The 18,927-nt window shown below is 44.3% G+C and overlaps 1 protein-coding gene across 1 annotated transcript in view; it reads left to right on the forward strand.

The window, feature by feature from the left end:
- Nucleotides 1-13,684, forward strand: part of MET (MET proto-oncogene, receptor tyrosine kinase) — a 125,865-nt gene extending 112,181 nt beyond the window's left edge. The window contains exon 21 of the mRNA XM_068111965.2: nt 11,018-13,684. Within this exon, the coding sequence (XP_067968066.2) occupies nt 11,018-11,390 (373 nt within the window). The 3' untranslated portion in view covers nt 11,391-13,684. The remainder of the gene's footprint in view (nt 1-11,017) is intronic.
- The last annotated feature ends 5,243 nt before the right edge of the window (nt 13,685-18,927 follow it).

Here is an 18,927-nt window from a genome sequence, read left to right on the forward strand (position 1 = left end):
ATCTGAAGGTGCCATTTTTGTGATATAAGATCTGAAGGTACCATTTTAGTGATATAAGATCTGAAGGTGCCATTTTAGTGATATAAGATCTGAAGGTGCCATTTTAGTGATATAAAATCTGAAGGTGCCATTTTAGTGATATAAGATCTGAAGGTGCCATTTTAGTGATATAAGATCTGAAAGTGCCATTTTAGTGATATATGATCTGAAGATGCCATTTTAGTGATATAATATCTGAAGGTGCCATTTTAGTGATATCAGATCTGAAGTTGCCATTTTATTGATATAAGATCTGAAGGTGCCATTTTAGTGATATAAGATCTGAAGGTACCATTTTAGTGATATACGATCTGAAGGTGCCATTTTAGTGATATAAGATCTGAAGGTACCATTTTAGTGATATAAGATCTGAAGGTACCATTTTAGTGATATAAGATCTGAAGGTACCATTTTAGTGATATAAGATCTGAAGGTACCATTTTAGTGATATATGATCTGAAGGTACCATTTTAGTGATATATGATCTGAAGGTACCATTTTAGTGATATAAGATCTGAAGGTGCCATTTTAGTGATAAAAGATCTGAAGGTACCATTTTAGTGATATAAGATCTGAAGGTACCATTTTAGTGATATAAGATCTGAAGGTGCCATTTTAGTGATATAAGATCTGAAGGTGCCATTTTAGTGATATAAGATCTGAAGGTGCCATTTTAGTGATATAAGATCTGAAGATACCATTTTAGTGATATAAGATCTGAAGGTACCATTTTAGTGATATAAGATCTGAAGGTGCCATTTTAGTGATATAAGATCTGAATGTGCCATTTTAGTGATATAAGATCTGAAGGTACCGTGAAATGGGGAGAATAGGGACATCAAGGTGAATAGGGACACAAACTGAAAATAGTTCGGAAACTTTTTTCGCTGAAAATTGATAACCATACTGATTTGTTGATATTTGGGTTGAAAGTGTTTTCTTGTTTTCTTAAAAAGCAACTTATAGTCCCTATTAACCCCATATATGGGTTAAATAGGAATAAATAAGATTTTTATGGCTGTCCCTATTCACCCCGTTTTATGGGTGAATAGGGACAGTCACTAATACAAAAAAAAAAATCAAGAAATCGGGACAGTTTGGAGAAACTTTTTATCCCATATTTTTATTATTGGCACCGTGGTTTATATTGTTGCGGATTTGAGAATCCTGTTTGTAAATATCACCCTGTGTCAATGTAATGATCCTTGTAAATACCTCCGTTGTGTGTTAAGGTCAAAGGCCGTCCCCTTAGTTAATCCATCGCATGCACGTAGAAAATCATATACCTTTCTAAATAGTTATTTCTTATTCTATGTTAGTTTAAGGCTCTGTTTCCCACTAGTTGACTCTGCATTGCACCAAATTACATAAGATAGTTCCCTTTTCAAGTTTCCCCCAATCATCCCTTCGAAGTGCCAGTGCATTGGGCGGTTTTCTTCACCCCAAAACTCCATTACGCACGCGGTCAGCTCGGAGAAGAAAGGCGTGTCTCCACCTCGTCATGAGAAGGAGGAGTGAGCCAGCCCCCGATCAACCAACCAAGGATGAGGGGTTTGGCCTGAGAGGACGGAGATCGAGCGTTTGAGGAGGTTCGCGAAAGTTCCATGGGTGTGGTTATATAACCCGTCGCCCGGAGCCTCCCACCGCAGTCCACCGGAGCCCAGTTGAGTCCAGTCCAGTTAAGGAGGAGCTGTGAGTCCAGTCCAGTTGGAGCAGATGACCGAGGAAGCCCCCCCACAGCAGATGAGTAAGGAACCCACCGCAGCTGGGTGGAGTTGAGCTTTAACGGCAGTTCGACCCGCGGCCGCGAAGCAACACCGCCGTACGAACGAGAGTGTGGAGAGTCGGCGGCTACTCACTCTCGGCCCGGCCGTTCTCCTGCGTCCAGCTGAACCTTCCAGCCCTGTGGTCCCACCTCCTCATCCGTCCAGCCATCCACCTCCTGCCATTCCTGTTATCATCCCCGTGTAAGTCTGACTGTCGTCTGTTTGTCCGTGTTGTCCCTGGGAATAACTAAGACTGTATAGATAAGCTAGAAATTGCTCTGTGTCCTTCTGATCCTTCCATTTTCCTGTATATTACTTTTATTTCTTCTCTTCTTGATTTTGGTTTGTGTAAATAGTAGTAATAAATTCCTGTTCCTCCTTACTCTGCCTTCTTTCCTTCACATCCGTTCGTTTTAGAGTTTTCCATCATTGAACACCTGTGGCACGATTTGGCCAACGTTTAGAATCGGGTCTAGTTTTTGTTAATGGTTCGAGCCGCGGACTGCTAATCCGCTCGGCAAATAACATATTGTCCGCGGTCTCGAACGAGGTTGCTCACCTGCCTCGTGGAGGAAGCTGGGCGGCTTCAGGAGCGGAGACGGCCAGTGCAAATAGAAGGGGGATTAACCCCGCCCCCCCCCCCCCCCAAGGGGAGTGCCGTGCTCCGTTTCCGTAACAATTGGTAGTCAGGAGTTGGGATCTGGAACCTGGGACTAAATTTATTTAGCCCAAATTTTGGACACCAATTGTACTATTGGCCGTAACAATTGGTGTCGGGAGCGAGATTCGGACCTGAAGTGCGCTTAGCGCACTCAAATTACGAGTGGCCAAAATTTTATTTAACTCTAAATTTTAAAATCGTGCCATGGATGCTCAAGGCGACCGGATGCCGGTGGGTGAGTTAGAAGGGGGGGGGGGGGGGGTAGAATCGACCCAGGACCCAGGGGAGGCAGTGGGAGTAATGGAGGAGGAGCGCAATACGCATTGGGTTGCGGAGGGTTCAGGTGCACAAGATGGCACCCTCACGCACGAGGTTGCAGCAGCACCAAATGGCGCCTCGCACATGGTGGCGACGAGGGTCGAGCCCGCGGTGCCAACGGAATGGGACCGTTTAATGGGACAGTTGTTGACATTTTTGACCCAGTGGGATGAAGAAAACAAAAGGTATGCCCAGGGGCTCATATCCACCAGGGAAATTAACAACATGGGTGTTCAAATGACTAAGGAACTAAAATAAATGAATGCAGGGTCAAAAAGGGAGGAATCCAGGTGTGATATGGAAAAGATGGGGACGAATTTGGCAGTAGGGGAGAACCTTGGGAGCAAATTGGGCGAGCAGGTCCCAAGGGTGCACGACGAGGTAACGCGAGTCGAGGAGCGCAGGTTGAGTGAGTCGGAGCAAGGCACAGGTAACTGGCCCGGGGTAGAAATCACGACCAGGGGTTTGGGGAAGCCGGCGACCGCTGAGGTGGAAGAGGGAATTTTAATAAAGCCAGCGGTCGGCGAGGTGAATAAAGAAAAACAAGTAGTGGGAATTGATATTGTAGAGACGACAGACTTAGAAGAGCAACAGTTGGAGGAAGGAATGGAAATTGCTCAAAGTCCGTGCTCACATCACGATGCTGTGCTTATTAACCCAAATGAAAGTTTGCAGGTGTTGGAGCGAAGAAGAAGAAGCACACAGGTGAGTCGTGCTGTATATTGTGCGGGAAGATTTTGTAGAAGGATGTTTGGCGACAAAAGAATTTTCGCGCGCTTGGGATCGAGAAAGCATCCGGGCGTTGATGGAGGGTCCATGGTGCGCTGTGTGAGTGGAAATGGCGCGCTTGTGGAAAAAAAGTGTGCGTCGGAGCGAGAATGCATGACGGAGTGTGACACAGAGAGTGAGTTGGTGGTGGCGCGAGTGCGAGAGGGCACATCGGAGCGCAAGTGTGAAACCGAGTGCGAGCGAGAATGCACGTCGGAGTGTACGGAGTGTGACACGGAGAGTGAGTTGGTGGTGGCGCAGGTGCGAGAGGGCACATCGGAGCGCGAGTGTAAAACCGAGTGCGAGCGGGAATGCACGTCGGAGTGTATGGAGTGTGACACAGAGAGTGAGAGCGATATGGAGTGTACGTGCGAGGGTAAGAGTGACACGGAGTACAAGTTGGTGGCGGAGCGGGTGCGAGAATGCACACCTGGAATGGTCGAGCGTGTGCGAGAACGCACACCTGAGTTGGTTGTGGCGCGGGTGCGGGAGAGCCCATTGAAGCACGTGAGTGGGTGGATGCAAGAGTGCACCCCCATGAGTGGTACGGCGTATGTACCGGGAGAAGATGCGCGAGAGGTGCGGTGTGTGACGGGGAGTACGGTGGTGGAATTGACGAAGTGCATGGGATGTATGAGCAACAAACGGAATGAGTGGTGTGAGCATGTCCGGGAGGCATCAACGTTGACCGGGGAAGCGTTCAGGGCGACGGATAGCCGAGGCGAGCACTCCGTACGCGGTGCGCTTTGTTTGCAGCGAGGACCGGCCGGGGCCGTCAGCGCGTCGCTCTTCGGAGCGTCGTGCGGGATTCGGGCCGGGTCCCGCACTGAATGGTCGGTACCGCGTCAGAGCAGCAATCGGCGCGATTCCGGGGGAGGGGGGCCAGGTCGGACCTTCGCCCCCTGGCGGGGACGGGGCTCCAACCGTCCGAGATTGAACCATCGGGCCGGAGACCGCAAGGATCCGCGCCGAGATGGTGCGTGGAATCTCGGCCCGACCAAACCGCCTCCCCTGAACCGAATGCCGGACGGATTCAACCTGCAGGCGACCAAACCACCCGAATTCATTGCTTGACTTTGCGAAGCCGAGTTTTAATGAGGCAACGACGCACCGAGGCTCAGATATAGCGGACTGTGAGGATAATAGTTTTGATCCGAAATTTAGAATAGTGAATAGGATTGGCAGAAGTGATTGGCAAAATTTGATGGTTGGCAGATGTTTGGTAGAATGATTGGCAGTGATTGGCAAATTTAGATTTACAGGAAATTGGATGGGCCAAATTGATAGTAGAAGATGTCCGATGTGGTGGGATGGCAAATCCACCATCCCTCGCAAAAAGGGGGCACATGAGCTATAGTTTTATGGGGTTTATGGCAGTGTAAGCTCGCCGAGGGAGGGTTTGGATTAGATGATAGGGACCTAGAGATGACCATAGGTAACGGTAGCGTTAAGTAGCGACATTACACCTGTAGTGGTGACGTAGGTAGATTAGTTTGGATTATAATGACGAGGGAGCGCAATAATGTAAGGGGCGACGGGGAAGCGCGAGTTTTAGCAGGAAACCAGGTAGATCAGTTTGTGCCGTGTTTTTGTGTTGAAAGTGTATGGAGCAGTGTATGAGTGAGTAATGGTGATTGTGGATTGTATTGAGCGTGGAAGTGTATGGAGCAGTGTATGAGGAACAATTGCGGTTGTGCATTGTATTGAATGATTGAAGAAGCCTGGGAGGAAGGAGGGTGCAGGAAGCACCAGGTGTGATGGCACAGGTGTGCAAATACAGGTGTATGGAGAATGGTTGTGTGGAATACATGGAGTATGGAATATATGGAGTATGGAATGGATGGTGTAGAGTGAGTATGGTGGAAACTGTGGAGTGGAGTGGATGGTGCGAAGGTGTGTATGGGGAGGATGGACCCCATCACGAATACCCGGGGAGGGTAGTTTAAGTTAGGTAGAGGGAGTAGGTAAATTGTGGTTGGATATTGGCATCTTTGGTGCGTGTGGAAGAATGGTGTTTGGATGGGTGCATTAGTGTCGGGGAAATGGCTGGGCGTGTGGCCTGTTAGTGTGTGTAGTTAAATGGGCACTCCGCCACTGTTAGGATGTCGGCCAGGTGAGGCCGCAGGTGGGCTCTGGGAGCCGGTAGAGTTGTTGTGGATGGGGCCCGAGGATCTGGAGGACGGACCCGGGTAGCCCAGTGCCAGGGAGGGCACCGAGTGGGGAGAGCGCCAGAGGGCCTTCCCCAGGTAGATAGGTTAGGGTAAGGAGCAGGTAAGCTCGGATGCAACTGCAGTGGTGGAGGTGTGCAGGTGGGTAGACCTGCTGGGAGAGCCACACGACCCAGTCCTGAAATTGTGCAAAGGCACAGGGAGTTGAATCGGGGGAGTGAGACCCCAAATTGATGAAGCACCACAGTTTGGTCAATGGGAATTTGGTTCTTAAAACCGCATAGAGTGTAAGATGGCCAATGGATTGGCAGGGAAAGACCCCGGGTAGTGTAAAGTGTGTTAATGTCATTTAGAGGATAGTTAGGATTAAGAATCTCCTCGCACCATCTACATCCACTCACCTGAGGTGACAAAACTCCACACCGTGCCATGGTTTGTTTTTATTATTTTGGTGCAAATGTTTGGAATGTGAGACGCATCATGACGTGGGTGTGACATTGTGCTGATGTTCCATCTCTCCCTCCTTATGAGGATTGATGATGAATTGGTGATGGCAAATTTTGGATTAATGGGATTGTGACGAATTTGGTATAGGGGAGATGTGGGGAGGACGAGACGTAGTGACAGATTGGTAAGGGTGTAGGCTTTTGTAAATACGGGGAGGGGCAAGGGGGGCAGTGTAGGTCACATGTGGGGGGCGTACGTAGGGACGAACCTTTCTCAGCTCGCTCCCATCCGCCCCTCATTCTGCATTGCCTTGTTTGATGTGTACCCTTGCGCCCTTACCCCTCACTCACCTGTCATCTCTGTCTTCCTTCCCCAACCCGAGGATCGTGCTCCCTGGGCACTGAGGGGAGCGTGCGGGGGGGCCGTGTCGGTGTGCCCGAATCCTCGCAACCAGCTGCCTGCATCCACGCACCACTTATGGACCACATGTCTGTGGCTGAGCACCACTCATGGACCCCACGGGTTGGGGCATGGCCCCTCTGCTGGGACCGGCCACACTGGCCCAAGATCTTGCTTGCGGACCCGGTGAGGTGGCACCAAGCCCACAGGTGAACCACCCATAGTCGGCCCCTGTGGGCCATAAATAAAAACGGACAAGTTTTGTGCATTTTTCAGTTTTATTATCCACCAAATAGGCCGCAACCAAGAAGAACAAGTTGACAACATCTGGAAGAACAATGGCCAGCAGAGGGAGCCGAAGAACAAGACCACCAACAGGGTTTTTAAAATATTTGAACTGTGGTGACTGTGCACTCTGGTGCGTTTTGGTGAGTGGTGCTTTGGTGATAATTGGTGCTGGTGCATCGATGCAGTGCATGCTGTCTCCCACCCCCCCCCCCCCCAAAGAAAAATCACAGGTCCTGGGTTGCAGTGTAAATACAATCAGCATCACTTGTAAATAGTGCTCCCCACCGTACATGTGTAGTTTGAAAACCATTCTGCAATTCGGTTATCCTGTCCTGTTAGGTAGGGTGCAATGCAGCAGAGGGACATACTTATTTGTGTTTTAAAACTGTCACACTCAGGGTCAGGTTAATTGTAGAGAGAATTACACCTATGTGCCACACTAAGTTACGTTTTATAGGCCCGGTACGTGCCTGGAGGATGAGGGTGCAGTGTTGCGGATTTGAGAATCCTGTTTGTAAATATCACCCTGTGTAAATGTAATGATCCTTGTAAATACCTCCGTTGTGTGTAAAGGTCAAAGGTCGTCCCCTTAGTTAATCCATCGCTTGCACGTAGAAAATCATACACCCTTCTAAATAGTTATTTCTTATTCTATGTTAGTTTAAGGCTCTGTTTCCCACGAGTTGACTCTGCATTGCACCAAATGACATAAGATAGTTCCCTTTTCAAGTTTCCCCCAATCATCCCTTCGAAGTGCCAGTGCATTGGGCGGTTTTCTTCACCCCAAAACTCCATTACGCACGCGGTCAGCTCGGAGAAGAAAGGCGTGTCTCCACCTCGTCATGAGAAGGAGGAGTGAGCCAGCCCCCAATCAACCAACCAAGGATGAGGGGTTTGGCCTGAGAGGGCGGAGAGAGAGCGTTCGAGGAGGTTCGCGAAAGTTCCATGGGCGTGGTAGCCGCCGTGGTTATATAACTCGTCGCCCGGAGCCTCCCACCGCAGTCCACCAGAGCTCAGTTGAGTCCAGTCCAGTTAAGGAGGAGCTGTGAGTCCAGTCCAGTTGGAGCAGATGACCGAGGAAGCCCCCCCACAGCAGATGAGTAAGGAACCCACCCCACCGCAGCTGGGTGGAGTTGAGCTTTAACGGCAGTTCGACCCGCGGCCGCGAAGCAACGCCGCCGTATGAACGAGAGTGTGGAGAGTCGGCGGCTGCTCGCTCTCGGCCCGGCCGTTCTCCTGCGTCCAGCTGAACCTTCCAGCCCTGTGGTCCCACCTCCTCATCCGTACAGCCATCCACCTCCTGCCATTCCTGTCATCATCCCCGTGTAAGTCTTACTGTCGTCTGTTTGTCCGTGTTGTCCCTGGGAATAACTAAGACTGTATAGATAAGCTAGAAATTCCTCTGTGTCCTTCTGATCCTTCCATTTTCCTGTATATTACTTTTATTTCTTCTCTTCTTGATTTTGGTTTGTGTAAATAGTTGTAATAAATTCCTGTTCCTCCTTACTCTGCCTTCTTTCCTTCACATCCGTTCGTTTTAGAGTTTTCCATCATTGAACACCTGTGGCACGATTTGGCCAACGAATAGGATCGGGTTTCGTATTGCTAATGGTTCGAGCCGCGGGCTGCTAATCCGCTCGGCAAAATAACATCTTGTCCGCGGTCTCGAACGAGGTTTCGCACCTGCCTCGTGGAGGGAGCTGGGCAGCTTCAGGAGCGGAGACGGCCAGTGAAAATAGAAGGGGGATTAACCCCCCCGCTAAGGGGAAGCGCCGTCCTCTTATCCGTAACAATATTATGGGTGCATATTATGTGCATCCATCTATGCTATCAATTTAGCAATAAGTTGGAAACTCAGGATTGTTTCTTGATTATTTTTTTTTTGTATTAGTGACTGTCCCTATTCACCCGTAAAACGGGGTGAATAGGGACACTGGGACAGCCATAAAAATCCTATTTATTCTTATTTAACCCATATATGGGATTAATAGGGACAATAAGTTGCTTTTAAAAAAAACAAGAGAACAATAACTTTCAACCCAAATATCAGCAAATCAGTATGGTTATCAATTTTCAGCGAAAAAAGTTTCCGAACTTTTTTCAGTTTGTGTCCCGATTCACCTTGCTGTCCCTATTCTCCCCATTTCACGGTACCATTTTAGTGATATAAGATCTGAAGGTACCATTTTAGTGATATAAGATCTGAAGGTACCATTTTAGTGATATAAGATCTGAAGGTACCATTTTAGTGATATAAGATCTGAAGGTACCATTTTAGTGATATAAGATCTGAAGGTACCATTTTGGTGATATAAGATCTGAAGGTGCCATTTTAGTGATATAAGATCTGAAGGTACCATTTTAGTGATATAAGATCTGAAGGTACCATTTTAGTGATATAAGATCTGAAGGTACCATTTTAGTGATATAAGATCTGAAGGTACCATTTTGGTGATATAAGATCTGAAGGTGCCATTTTAGTGATATAAGATCTGAAGGTACCATTTTAGTGATATATGATCTGAAGGTACCATTTTAGTGATATATGATCTGAAGGTACCATTTTAGTGATATATGATCTGAAGGTACCATTTTAGTGATATAAGATCTGAAGGTACCATTTTAGTGATATAAGATCTAAAGGTGCCATTTTAGTGATATAAGATCTGAAGGTACCATTTTAGTGATATTAGATCTGAAGGTACCATTTTAGTGATATTAGATCTGAAGGTGCCATTTTCGTGATATAAGATCTGAAGGTACCATTTTAGTGATATAAGATCTAAAGGTGCCATTTTAGTGATATAAGATCTGAAGGTACCATTTTAGTGATATTAGATCTGAAGGTACCATTTTAGTGATATAAGATCTGAAGGTACCATTTTAGTGATATATGATCTGAACGTGCCATTTTAGTGATATAAGATCTGAAGGTACCATTTTCGTGATATAAGATCTGAAGGTACCATTTTAGTGATATATGATCTGAAGGTACCATTTTAGTGATATAAGATCTGAAGGTACCATTTTAGTGATATTAGATCTGAAGGTACCATTTTAGTGATATATGATCTGAACGTGCCATTTTAGTGATATAAGATCTGAAGGTACCATTTTAGTGATATTAGATCTGAAGGTGCCATTTTCGTGATATAAGATCTGAAGGTACCATTTTAGTGATATATGATCTGAAGGTACCATTTTAGTGATATAAGATCTGAAGGTACCATTTTAGTGATATAAGATCTGAAGGTACCATTTTAGTGATATAAGATCTGAAGGTACCATTTTAGTGATGTAAGATCTGAAGGTACCATTTTAGTGATATAAGATCTGAAGGTACCATTTTAGTGATATAAGATCTGAAGGTACCATTTTAGTGATATAAGATCTGAAGGTACCATTTTAGTGATATAAGATCTGAAGGTACCATTTTAGTGATATAATATCTGAAGGTACCATTTTAGTGATATAAGATCTGAAGGTACCATTTTAGTGATATAAGATCTGAAGGTACCATTTTAGTGATATATGATCTGAAGGTACCATTTTAGTGATATAAGATCTGAAGGTACCATTTTAGTGATATAAGATCTGAAGGCACCATTTTAGTGATATAAGATCCGAAGGTACCATTTTAGTGCTATAAGATCTGAAGGTACCATTTTAGTGATATAAGATCTGAAGGTACCATTTTAGTGCTATAAGATCTGAAGGTACCATTTTAGTGATATAAGATCTGAAGGTACCAATTTAGTGATATAAGATCTGAAGGTACCATTTTAGTGATATAAGATCTGAAGGTACCATTTTAGTGATGTAAGATCTGAAGGTACCATTTTAGTGATATAAGATCTGAAGGTGCCATTTTAGTGATGTAAGATCTGAAGGTACCATTTTAGTGATATAAGATCTGAAGGTACCATTTTAGTGATGTAAGATCTGAAGGTACCATTTTAGTGATATAAGATCTGAAGGTACCATTTTAGTGATATAAGATCTGAAGGTGCCATTTTAGTGATATAATCCCATCGTTTTTTTTGTATTCACAAGTCCATGCATCTCTTTTTTTATATGGTGTTTTTGTCTTTCATGGCCACAATCTTTTCTCAAATATCAACTTGTTTGTCCTTGTCTTTTTTTTTCTTTTTTTCTTTTTACAGGTTTGAATTGATGCTGGCTTGCTGGCAGCCACATCCGGAGGCCCGGCCCTCTTTTTCTGACATCGTGACATCTATTGGTGTATTGTTGTCGCATCTAGAAGGTGGACACTACATCAGCATGCACCCTACATATGTGAACCTGGATCAAAAACCTCCATATGAGCCTCTCAACCAAACTAATATCTCAGCTGTTGTATTTATGGACCATGCTGAACCTTCTCATCTCAAACCGGATCCATTGGAGGTCAAGGCCACAAATGGACCATCTCCTCCATCTACTCCAACTCCACGTGTAAATCTTCAAACGAGTGAAGTGCTGGACACAGACCTAGGCCTGTTGCAGTCACATGAGATCCAGCCAGTTGAGACCTGATCTTTTTTTGATGGAGACATCCATGGGTTTCTTCTTTGGAAGAAAGGTCTGCAGGAGAAATCATTCGTTTTTCTCTGATTCCTTGCCTTATCCTTTGGCAACAGAAAATCTGAAGGCTTGAGGCAGGAAGTTACGCAAGTGTAAGAAAACCAAGTGGAACTGCAATTGACCTTTGCTTGGTGAGATTTTTTACTGAAACTGATCCTGGACATTAATGACTGTTGTGGTTCTTCAAACATTCACTTGTAAGAGATGCATGTGTTTTTTATATATATATTCTTGCGGGACCAAGAATTAGATCGTTTTTTACACTTTATGACAAAAATGAAAATTTATATATTTTATTGTTGTGGTTTCCTTTGAGTGGAATGGTGATGTAATTGTAATGGGACTTGTAATTTAGTACATGCACGATTATTGTTTTATCATGGAATTCTTTAGCATTTGTATTGATAGTTAGGTAAAGGAGAGGTAAATGTAAACCAGGCTGATAATTTGGAACTCGTGAAGGGTCAAATGTGTCATCATTTAAGATGGTACGGCTACTTGGCTGAGCAGATTTGCCGAGGCAAGAGGAGTGCATGAACCAAACCGAGAAAGACGACGTCAACAGACAGAGGAAGCAGACCAAGGAGAAAGACATTAATAGTGTCTTTGCTGGGATCTCACCGCATCAAGTTGTGCTGAGACGGGTTCTCCCTTAGAAACGATGACCTATCGGAACCTCAGCCTCAGTGGAGCCAAACTCAGCTATTTGGAGCACCCAATTGGTTGGAACACATTGTTTGTACAAGGTTGGTGACCTGTCAGGCCATTTATCACGCCGATCTGCAGAAAAGTTGAGATGTTCCCCTGGATGAGACTGATGATATAAATACAAATGGGTACACTTGCAAACAGATGCGAAAGAGAGTAAAGTTTCTAAGCATCACCTGCGCTACTCAGATTTTTTTTTTTGTCTATTTTTTCTACTGGTTTGTCATCTGCTTCGCAAGTGCTTTTGTGGTAAAATAGTTGTAGTTTGCCTGTACTTTTCACTACAACAAGTCGACAATACACAATGTCGTTATGAATTTGTTACAACTGCCTCTACTGCTCACTGTCCCATCAAGTCGACCATGCCTTGCTTCATTGGAAGTTAGAGTTGCAACTTCCTCCACTGTTCACTGCACTGTCGAGTCAATAATCACATGTTCAACAAAACAGCTCGATTTACGCACATACTGAGACTGCTGCCCTGGTTTCAGAAATCAGAGAATGCTCTGACACATTTTGGTAAAATATTGTTTCTGTGTATTTCCTTAGTCAAGGATAGATGTAACATATGTGGGTAATTTTGTTAAAGTTTGTAAGTTTAAGGTAAAGAGTTGGTTTTCTATTACCTTAGGGTTTCTAAGAGGAGCTCTTATGGTAGAACGTAGTGCTGTTTTTTTAGTTTTTTTGTTTTTATTTGTTGTCGTGACGTTGTGTAAGGTGTTGTGTATTTGATATTAAGGTTGCAGCAGTGTTGGTAACGGATTAATGGATCATTTGGTTTAAAGCACCCTCTTTGTTTTTCTCTGCTAGTTAAACGGACAAGTTAGCGTAAATATTGTGGGAAACGAGATTATCGTACATTATCAGAGATTATCAGAGATTATCAGAGATTATCAGAGATTATCAGACATGATCAGAGATGATCAGACATTATCAGAGATTATCAGACATTATCAGAGATTATCAGACATTATCAGAGATGATCAGACATTATCAGAGATGATCAGACATTATCAGAGATTATCAGACATTATCAGACATTATCAGAGATGATCAGACATTATCAGAGATTATCAGACATTATCAGAGATTATCAGACATTATCAGAGATAACATTTAAACATTAGTTAATATGTTAATATAGAGATAGTCTATCAGGATAGTGTACACAGAGGAGTCTTGGCTGTAAGATGAAATGGCTCACATAAGGATTGTTATCGAGAGGTGAAAGAATGAATAACAATACTGAGGGAGGTCTCACCATCCTTGGTGGCATCATGGTTTGAGTGTCTGCTCTGAGTTTGGGAAGCCGACATTTCGAACCCTGGCTCGAAAGACTTAAAAAAAGTATACATGTTGCTTCATTGCAGGATGCTCACCATTTAAAAAAAAGGATAGAGCGGCCAAACAACCATAAGTTGGTAACAATGCAGGATTTTGTGGGCCTAATGGCCACCTCTTGTGTCAGAGTTCCTTGCAAGGGACCTCATATTATTATTAGTGCCATGTTGTGAAATAAATTGCAGATAGAAGTTGGATATGTTTGTTGAGTGAGTCTGCTGAGAAGATTAGCCATGGAGCGAGTGCAGGCAGTGACGAGGATGGAGCGAGTGAATAGGTCGGAATGATGCCAGGGAGACCATTTTTGGTATTAAGTATGTAGACTCTTCGTTCAACAGGAAGGATCATAGACATAGATATTTTATGCAAAGTCGAAGCTTGTGTTGGAGCTAGAACATAGCATGTATCAGGACGTAACAGAACGAAAGGACAGAAGACAAAATTGTTGAGGGACAAAATAGAGGGAGACTTAGACAAATAAGGGATGTGTGGCAGAATAAGGGTCATGGGGAGACGCATGGTGGTCAAGATGGATTAAGAAGGAAAAACTGGAGATTTGGAATGAGGTGGGTTTGGAGGGGGGAACGGGTGGGTTGCAGGAGTAGAAAAGATCATAGTTTTAGGTGGGGGATGATCTGAGATCGTGGTGAACAGCTCTTCAAGACCTTGAGGGAAGGATGAGATTGAAGAAAATCTGGAAGTGGTAAAAGTTAAATAACATTCCATACCAATGTCGGAAGTTAAAATCGAATGGAAGAGCTTGAAGCGCAAGTCGATAGCGAGGAACGAGATAGGACTTGGAGGGAGATTGCATGTGGTTCACTGATCGTACACATGTGTAGATTGTGATGTCTGTGAGTGGGTCTCGTCAAAAGGTGAATGTGTGCTCATTGTTTGTGCATTCCTCACCATACAACCACCTTAGTCTGACCCTCCCCCAATTTTTTTTTTACAGTAACAAAAATATGCATTTGTCATTTAAACATTAGTTTTATTCGTATTTGTAACACCTCCCCTATCCCCCATTGAAATTAACTCTGTCACTTGACTGATTTATTAGTCCCCTACCGGTGTACACCGGAGGGGACTATAGGTTTGCACGCCGTCCCGCCGTCCGTCAGTCCGTCACGCAAAGAACAGTTTTCCGGACTTTTTTTCTAAACGCTTAATGCGAATGATTTCAAACTTGGCACGTGGTTTCCACATGATAAGTTACAGATCGAGTTCGAACTTCACGACGTTTCGATCATTTTTGACAAAGTTATGGCACTTTGAACTTTGGGAATTCTGATAATTCTGATGATCCTTAACTCAGTGCCATTTTAAGTTTTAATTTCCTTTAAAAACCAATTTCTCTGCAATAATAGGACCGATTGAGATCAAATTTTAACCGTAGGGGGGACTCGGTCTGTAGAATATTTTAATGGTAATTATGACGTCACAGGTCACGTGGTTCGGCCGCCATATTGTTTTTCGTGAAAACACGAAAACCCCTTTTTCTCTGCAACGGCTGAACAGATCGAGGCCAAACTTTGCAGGCAGAATCGCATACCCATGACGAACAAAGAAGTCAGCGAGAATGACGTCATGCATCACATGGTTTCAGAGTTATGACGTTTTTAAGCATGAACCTTTAAAACCGAGCTCCTCCCTCTTTTTGATCCAATCGAGGGGAAACTTCACAAATCTGTTCAGCATGTCAATCTACTATAATGTCCTTTTGGAATTTGCGATAGGGCACGTGGTTTGGCAGATATCGTTAATTGAACGAAAAAAAAAAAAAAAAAAATGGATATCTCTTGAATCGCCAGTACCTCAGACCTAGAGTTGGTAATAATTTATATAATTCACACAGTGCAATACGTCCAGGCCGCTGCACGGAGCGACCTTGCGGGCTTATCAACGAGGCGAGGCGTGACACGCATGTGTCTCAGCATACCTCAGATCAAGTTTGAAAACCAGCATCAACCGTGCATAAATTTGCATATTCGATCATTTTTGACAAAGTTATGGCACTTTGTTTATTCTGGAGTTCTCCTCAAGCCGCAACGCGTGCCCTCAGCCTCGTCTCGCGAACGTCAAAAGCGTGACAGCGTGCTCTTTCAGGAGGGGCGGAGCCAAGCCGAGCAACAGAAATACACATCGATCATTGATCTTGAAAAACAACGTATTTTCTCATGCTTCTGCTGACCTGTCTGCGAGGTGTATAAATCGAAGTCTCGAGTGCGAATCACAGGTGAGCCCGTCCTGAGGTAATTAGTGATTGGGAACGATTCAGAACCTGTGGGTAAATAACCCCTGGTAATTTCCCCAACAGTTTTCCGGACGATAATTTGGAGTGCGGTAAGTCAAAGCTGTTAATATTCCTTGTGTACAATATGCTGTAATCGTGGACTGTTCTTTAAAATGCTTTCCTAGAATAAGCATCAAGTCAAAAACGTTTTCACTGAATTTTGTTTCCATTGACACAATTCTTCATATCAGGCAAGAATACATTGAATTCACATAGTTTACCAATAAATCAACAATACATCTCGGGAGGTTGGAGTGTCACTTTACCATATGCTTCTGTGCGTATAATCTGCGTGAATACTTCTTTAAATATGTATCTGATACTCCGCCCTCTGAGCAGTATACACAGTACGCGTCAGAAGTAGCCTAGCTTCCACGGTCCGCGGATAACCTGGTCAGGATAACCTGGTCAGGATAACCCGGTCTCACATCATCCGCGCCCACATTCAACCGTGCATAAATTTGCATATTTAATGAGGTTCGTCTGTCACACTTTGGTTTCGTGCGATAACTCCACCAAACATTGGCTGATTTTAACAAAGTTTTGTATACACGTGTGTCTCAGCATAACGCAGATCAAGTTTGAAAACCAGCATCAACCGTGCATAAATTTGCATATTTAATTAGATCCGTCTGTTCGTCTGTCACAGTTTGGTTTCCGTACGATAACTGCACCAAACATTGGCTGATTTCAACAAAATTTTGTACACACATGTGTCTCGGCATAATAGTGGGGCAACCTAGCATAACAATTGTGCATTTTGTGAGGAAAGCACCAAATTTGGCACACTAGTAGACTATCATTATGAAAAGATCTGGATATTGGGCCATCTCAGATTCAGAGATTTGATTTTTGCAAGATTTCGATTCGATTGGGATCGAAGAGAACACCTTCTTCGTCTTCTGTACAGTAAAGTTGCCAGCCCTGAATTCTCTGGCTACATCTGGGTGCTTCATTGGGAGTGCAACCATGTCCCTCAGGTGAACAGGGACCCACCTGGCATCGTGTGTGTGGTCTAAGGCATGGAACCATGGGACCAGTTCCGTCAGGGCATCAAGGTACATCGTGAATGAAGCCTGCCGCAGAGAACGCACGTAGACCAGTACCAACATCTCTAGTTCCAGCACAGTTGCCCAGTACTGAAAGTTGGGAATGTCTTCTCTCTGGTGACACCTGTCTTCGAACTCAGGCAGGTCTTCTGCATCATCAGCATATGTCATACAGTGGCGTTCATACGCACGGTGTTGCAGGATGTGCAGTGCCGCTGCAGTGATTTGATGAGCTCTTCTTGTGCGGGTGACACGTGGGCAGCTCGCAGGAAGGAGTCGGCCGTCGCTGGCGTTGCAATCTCAGCTTGCAAATCTGCAAAATCTGCAAATCTTGCAAAAATCAAATCTCTGAATCTGAGATGGCCCAATATCCAGATCTTTTCATAATATGATAGTCTACTAGTGTGCCAAATTTGGTGCTTTCCTCACAAAATGCACAATTGTTATGCTATATTTAGCTTAGCTGCCAGACTATAACGCAGATCAAGTTTGAAAACCAGCATCAACCGTGCATAAATTTGCATATTCGATCATTTTTGACAAAGTTATGGCACTTTGAACTTTGGTCGGGAACATGTATTGCAGCGCAATATTCAGAATACTTGTTTCTTCTGGTGTTTTGGTGTAGCACAGACAAATTGGGCCAAATGGCCTACTCCTATGTCAAAGTTCCTTGTTATTTATTTTACTCTTTATTTTTTTTATTTAAAGTTTTTGGTTTCCAAGTTTAAGGCTCGTGGAAGAGCAAGAATACCAAACACATCAGTATGCAATAGTAGAGAGGGCCAGGAAACACCAATAGCAAGGTTTGAAGGACAAAATAGAGTCGGACTTGGACAAAAAATGGCTGTGGGGAGGAATTGGGTCGGGGAGCATGCAACTTTTTGAGATATCCTGCTTTGTATCGTTTTTGGCCATATCTCCCAATGGTGAAGAATCACTTTAAAAATTCTACTAGCCGGATCCAGATCTTCACCAAAATTGAATCGATTCTTCCTCGTCACGCACACAACCTGTCCTCCAAGGTTCGTCCAATTAGTCCATCCATAACTTTTTGAGATAGCCTGCTGTATGTTGGTTTTAGCCCCATCTCTCAATGGTGAAGAATCACTTTAAAAAGTTAAATAACTCTCATATCCGAATCCATATTCAGATCTTCACCAAAGTTTAATCGATTTTTCCTTGTCATAGACATAACCTGTCCACCAGGTTTCGTCCAAGTCCATCCATAACCTTTCGAGATATCCTGCTATGTATCGTTTTTGGCGCTATCTCCCAATGGTGAAGAATCACTTAAAAATTGTCTTTAAAATCTTCACCAAAATCTAATCAATTCGTCCTTATCACTTATTCTACCTCTCTGCCAAATTTCGTCCGAATCCGTCCACAACTTTTTGAGATATTTTGTTCACAGACAGACAAACGGTCAGACAGGGGTCCAAGCATAGCCTCCATCCACCTTCGGTGGCGGAGATAAAAATTGGAAGTTGGGGTGAGGGGTTAACGGCAGTAGAAAAGATCATGGTTTTGGATTGGGAATGATCTGAGATGGTGGTCAACAACTGCCTTGAAGACCTGGAGGGACTAATAAGATATAAGAGAGTGTGGAAATTGTTTCCACAGGTGTTAAAAAGGACGAATTGATGAGTGGAGGTGCTCAGTGATTGTGGAGTTTGGGTGTTTCACCAGAATGGGGTTGATGTTAAATCGGATGTTAAATATCTGCTGTTTTGACGTGGGAATGTCTGTTTGATCTTATGAGTGCGAGTAAAGATGGGAAAGCGTGGGAAGGGGGAGGTTGAGGCTTTGGGGGGTGGATTGAGGACTTTGGTGGGACGAATTGATGAGTGGAGGTGCGCAGTGATTGTGGAGTTTGGGTGTTTCACCAGAATGGGGTTGATGTTAAATCGGATGTTAAATATCTGCTGTTTTGACGTGGGAATGTCTGTTTGATCTTATGAGTGCGAGTAAAGATGGGAAAGTGTGGGAAGGGGGAGGTTGAGGCTTTGGGGGGTGGATTGAGGACTTTGGTGGGACGAATTGATGAGTGGAGGTGCGCAGTGATTGTGGAGTTTGGGTGTTTCACCAGAATGGGGTT

This window comes from Myxine glutinosa, chromosome 4, assembly GCF_964187855.1.
Source record: "Myxine glutinosa chromosome 4, kmMyxGlut1.1, whole genome shotgun sequence".
Taxonomy (NCBI): domain Eukaryota; kingdom Metazoa; phylum Chordata; class Myxini; order Myxiniformes; family Myxinidae; genus Myxine; species Myxine glutinosa.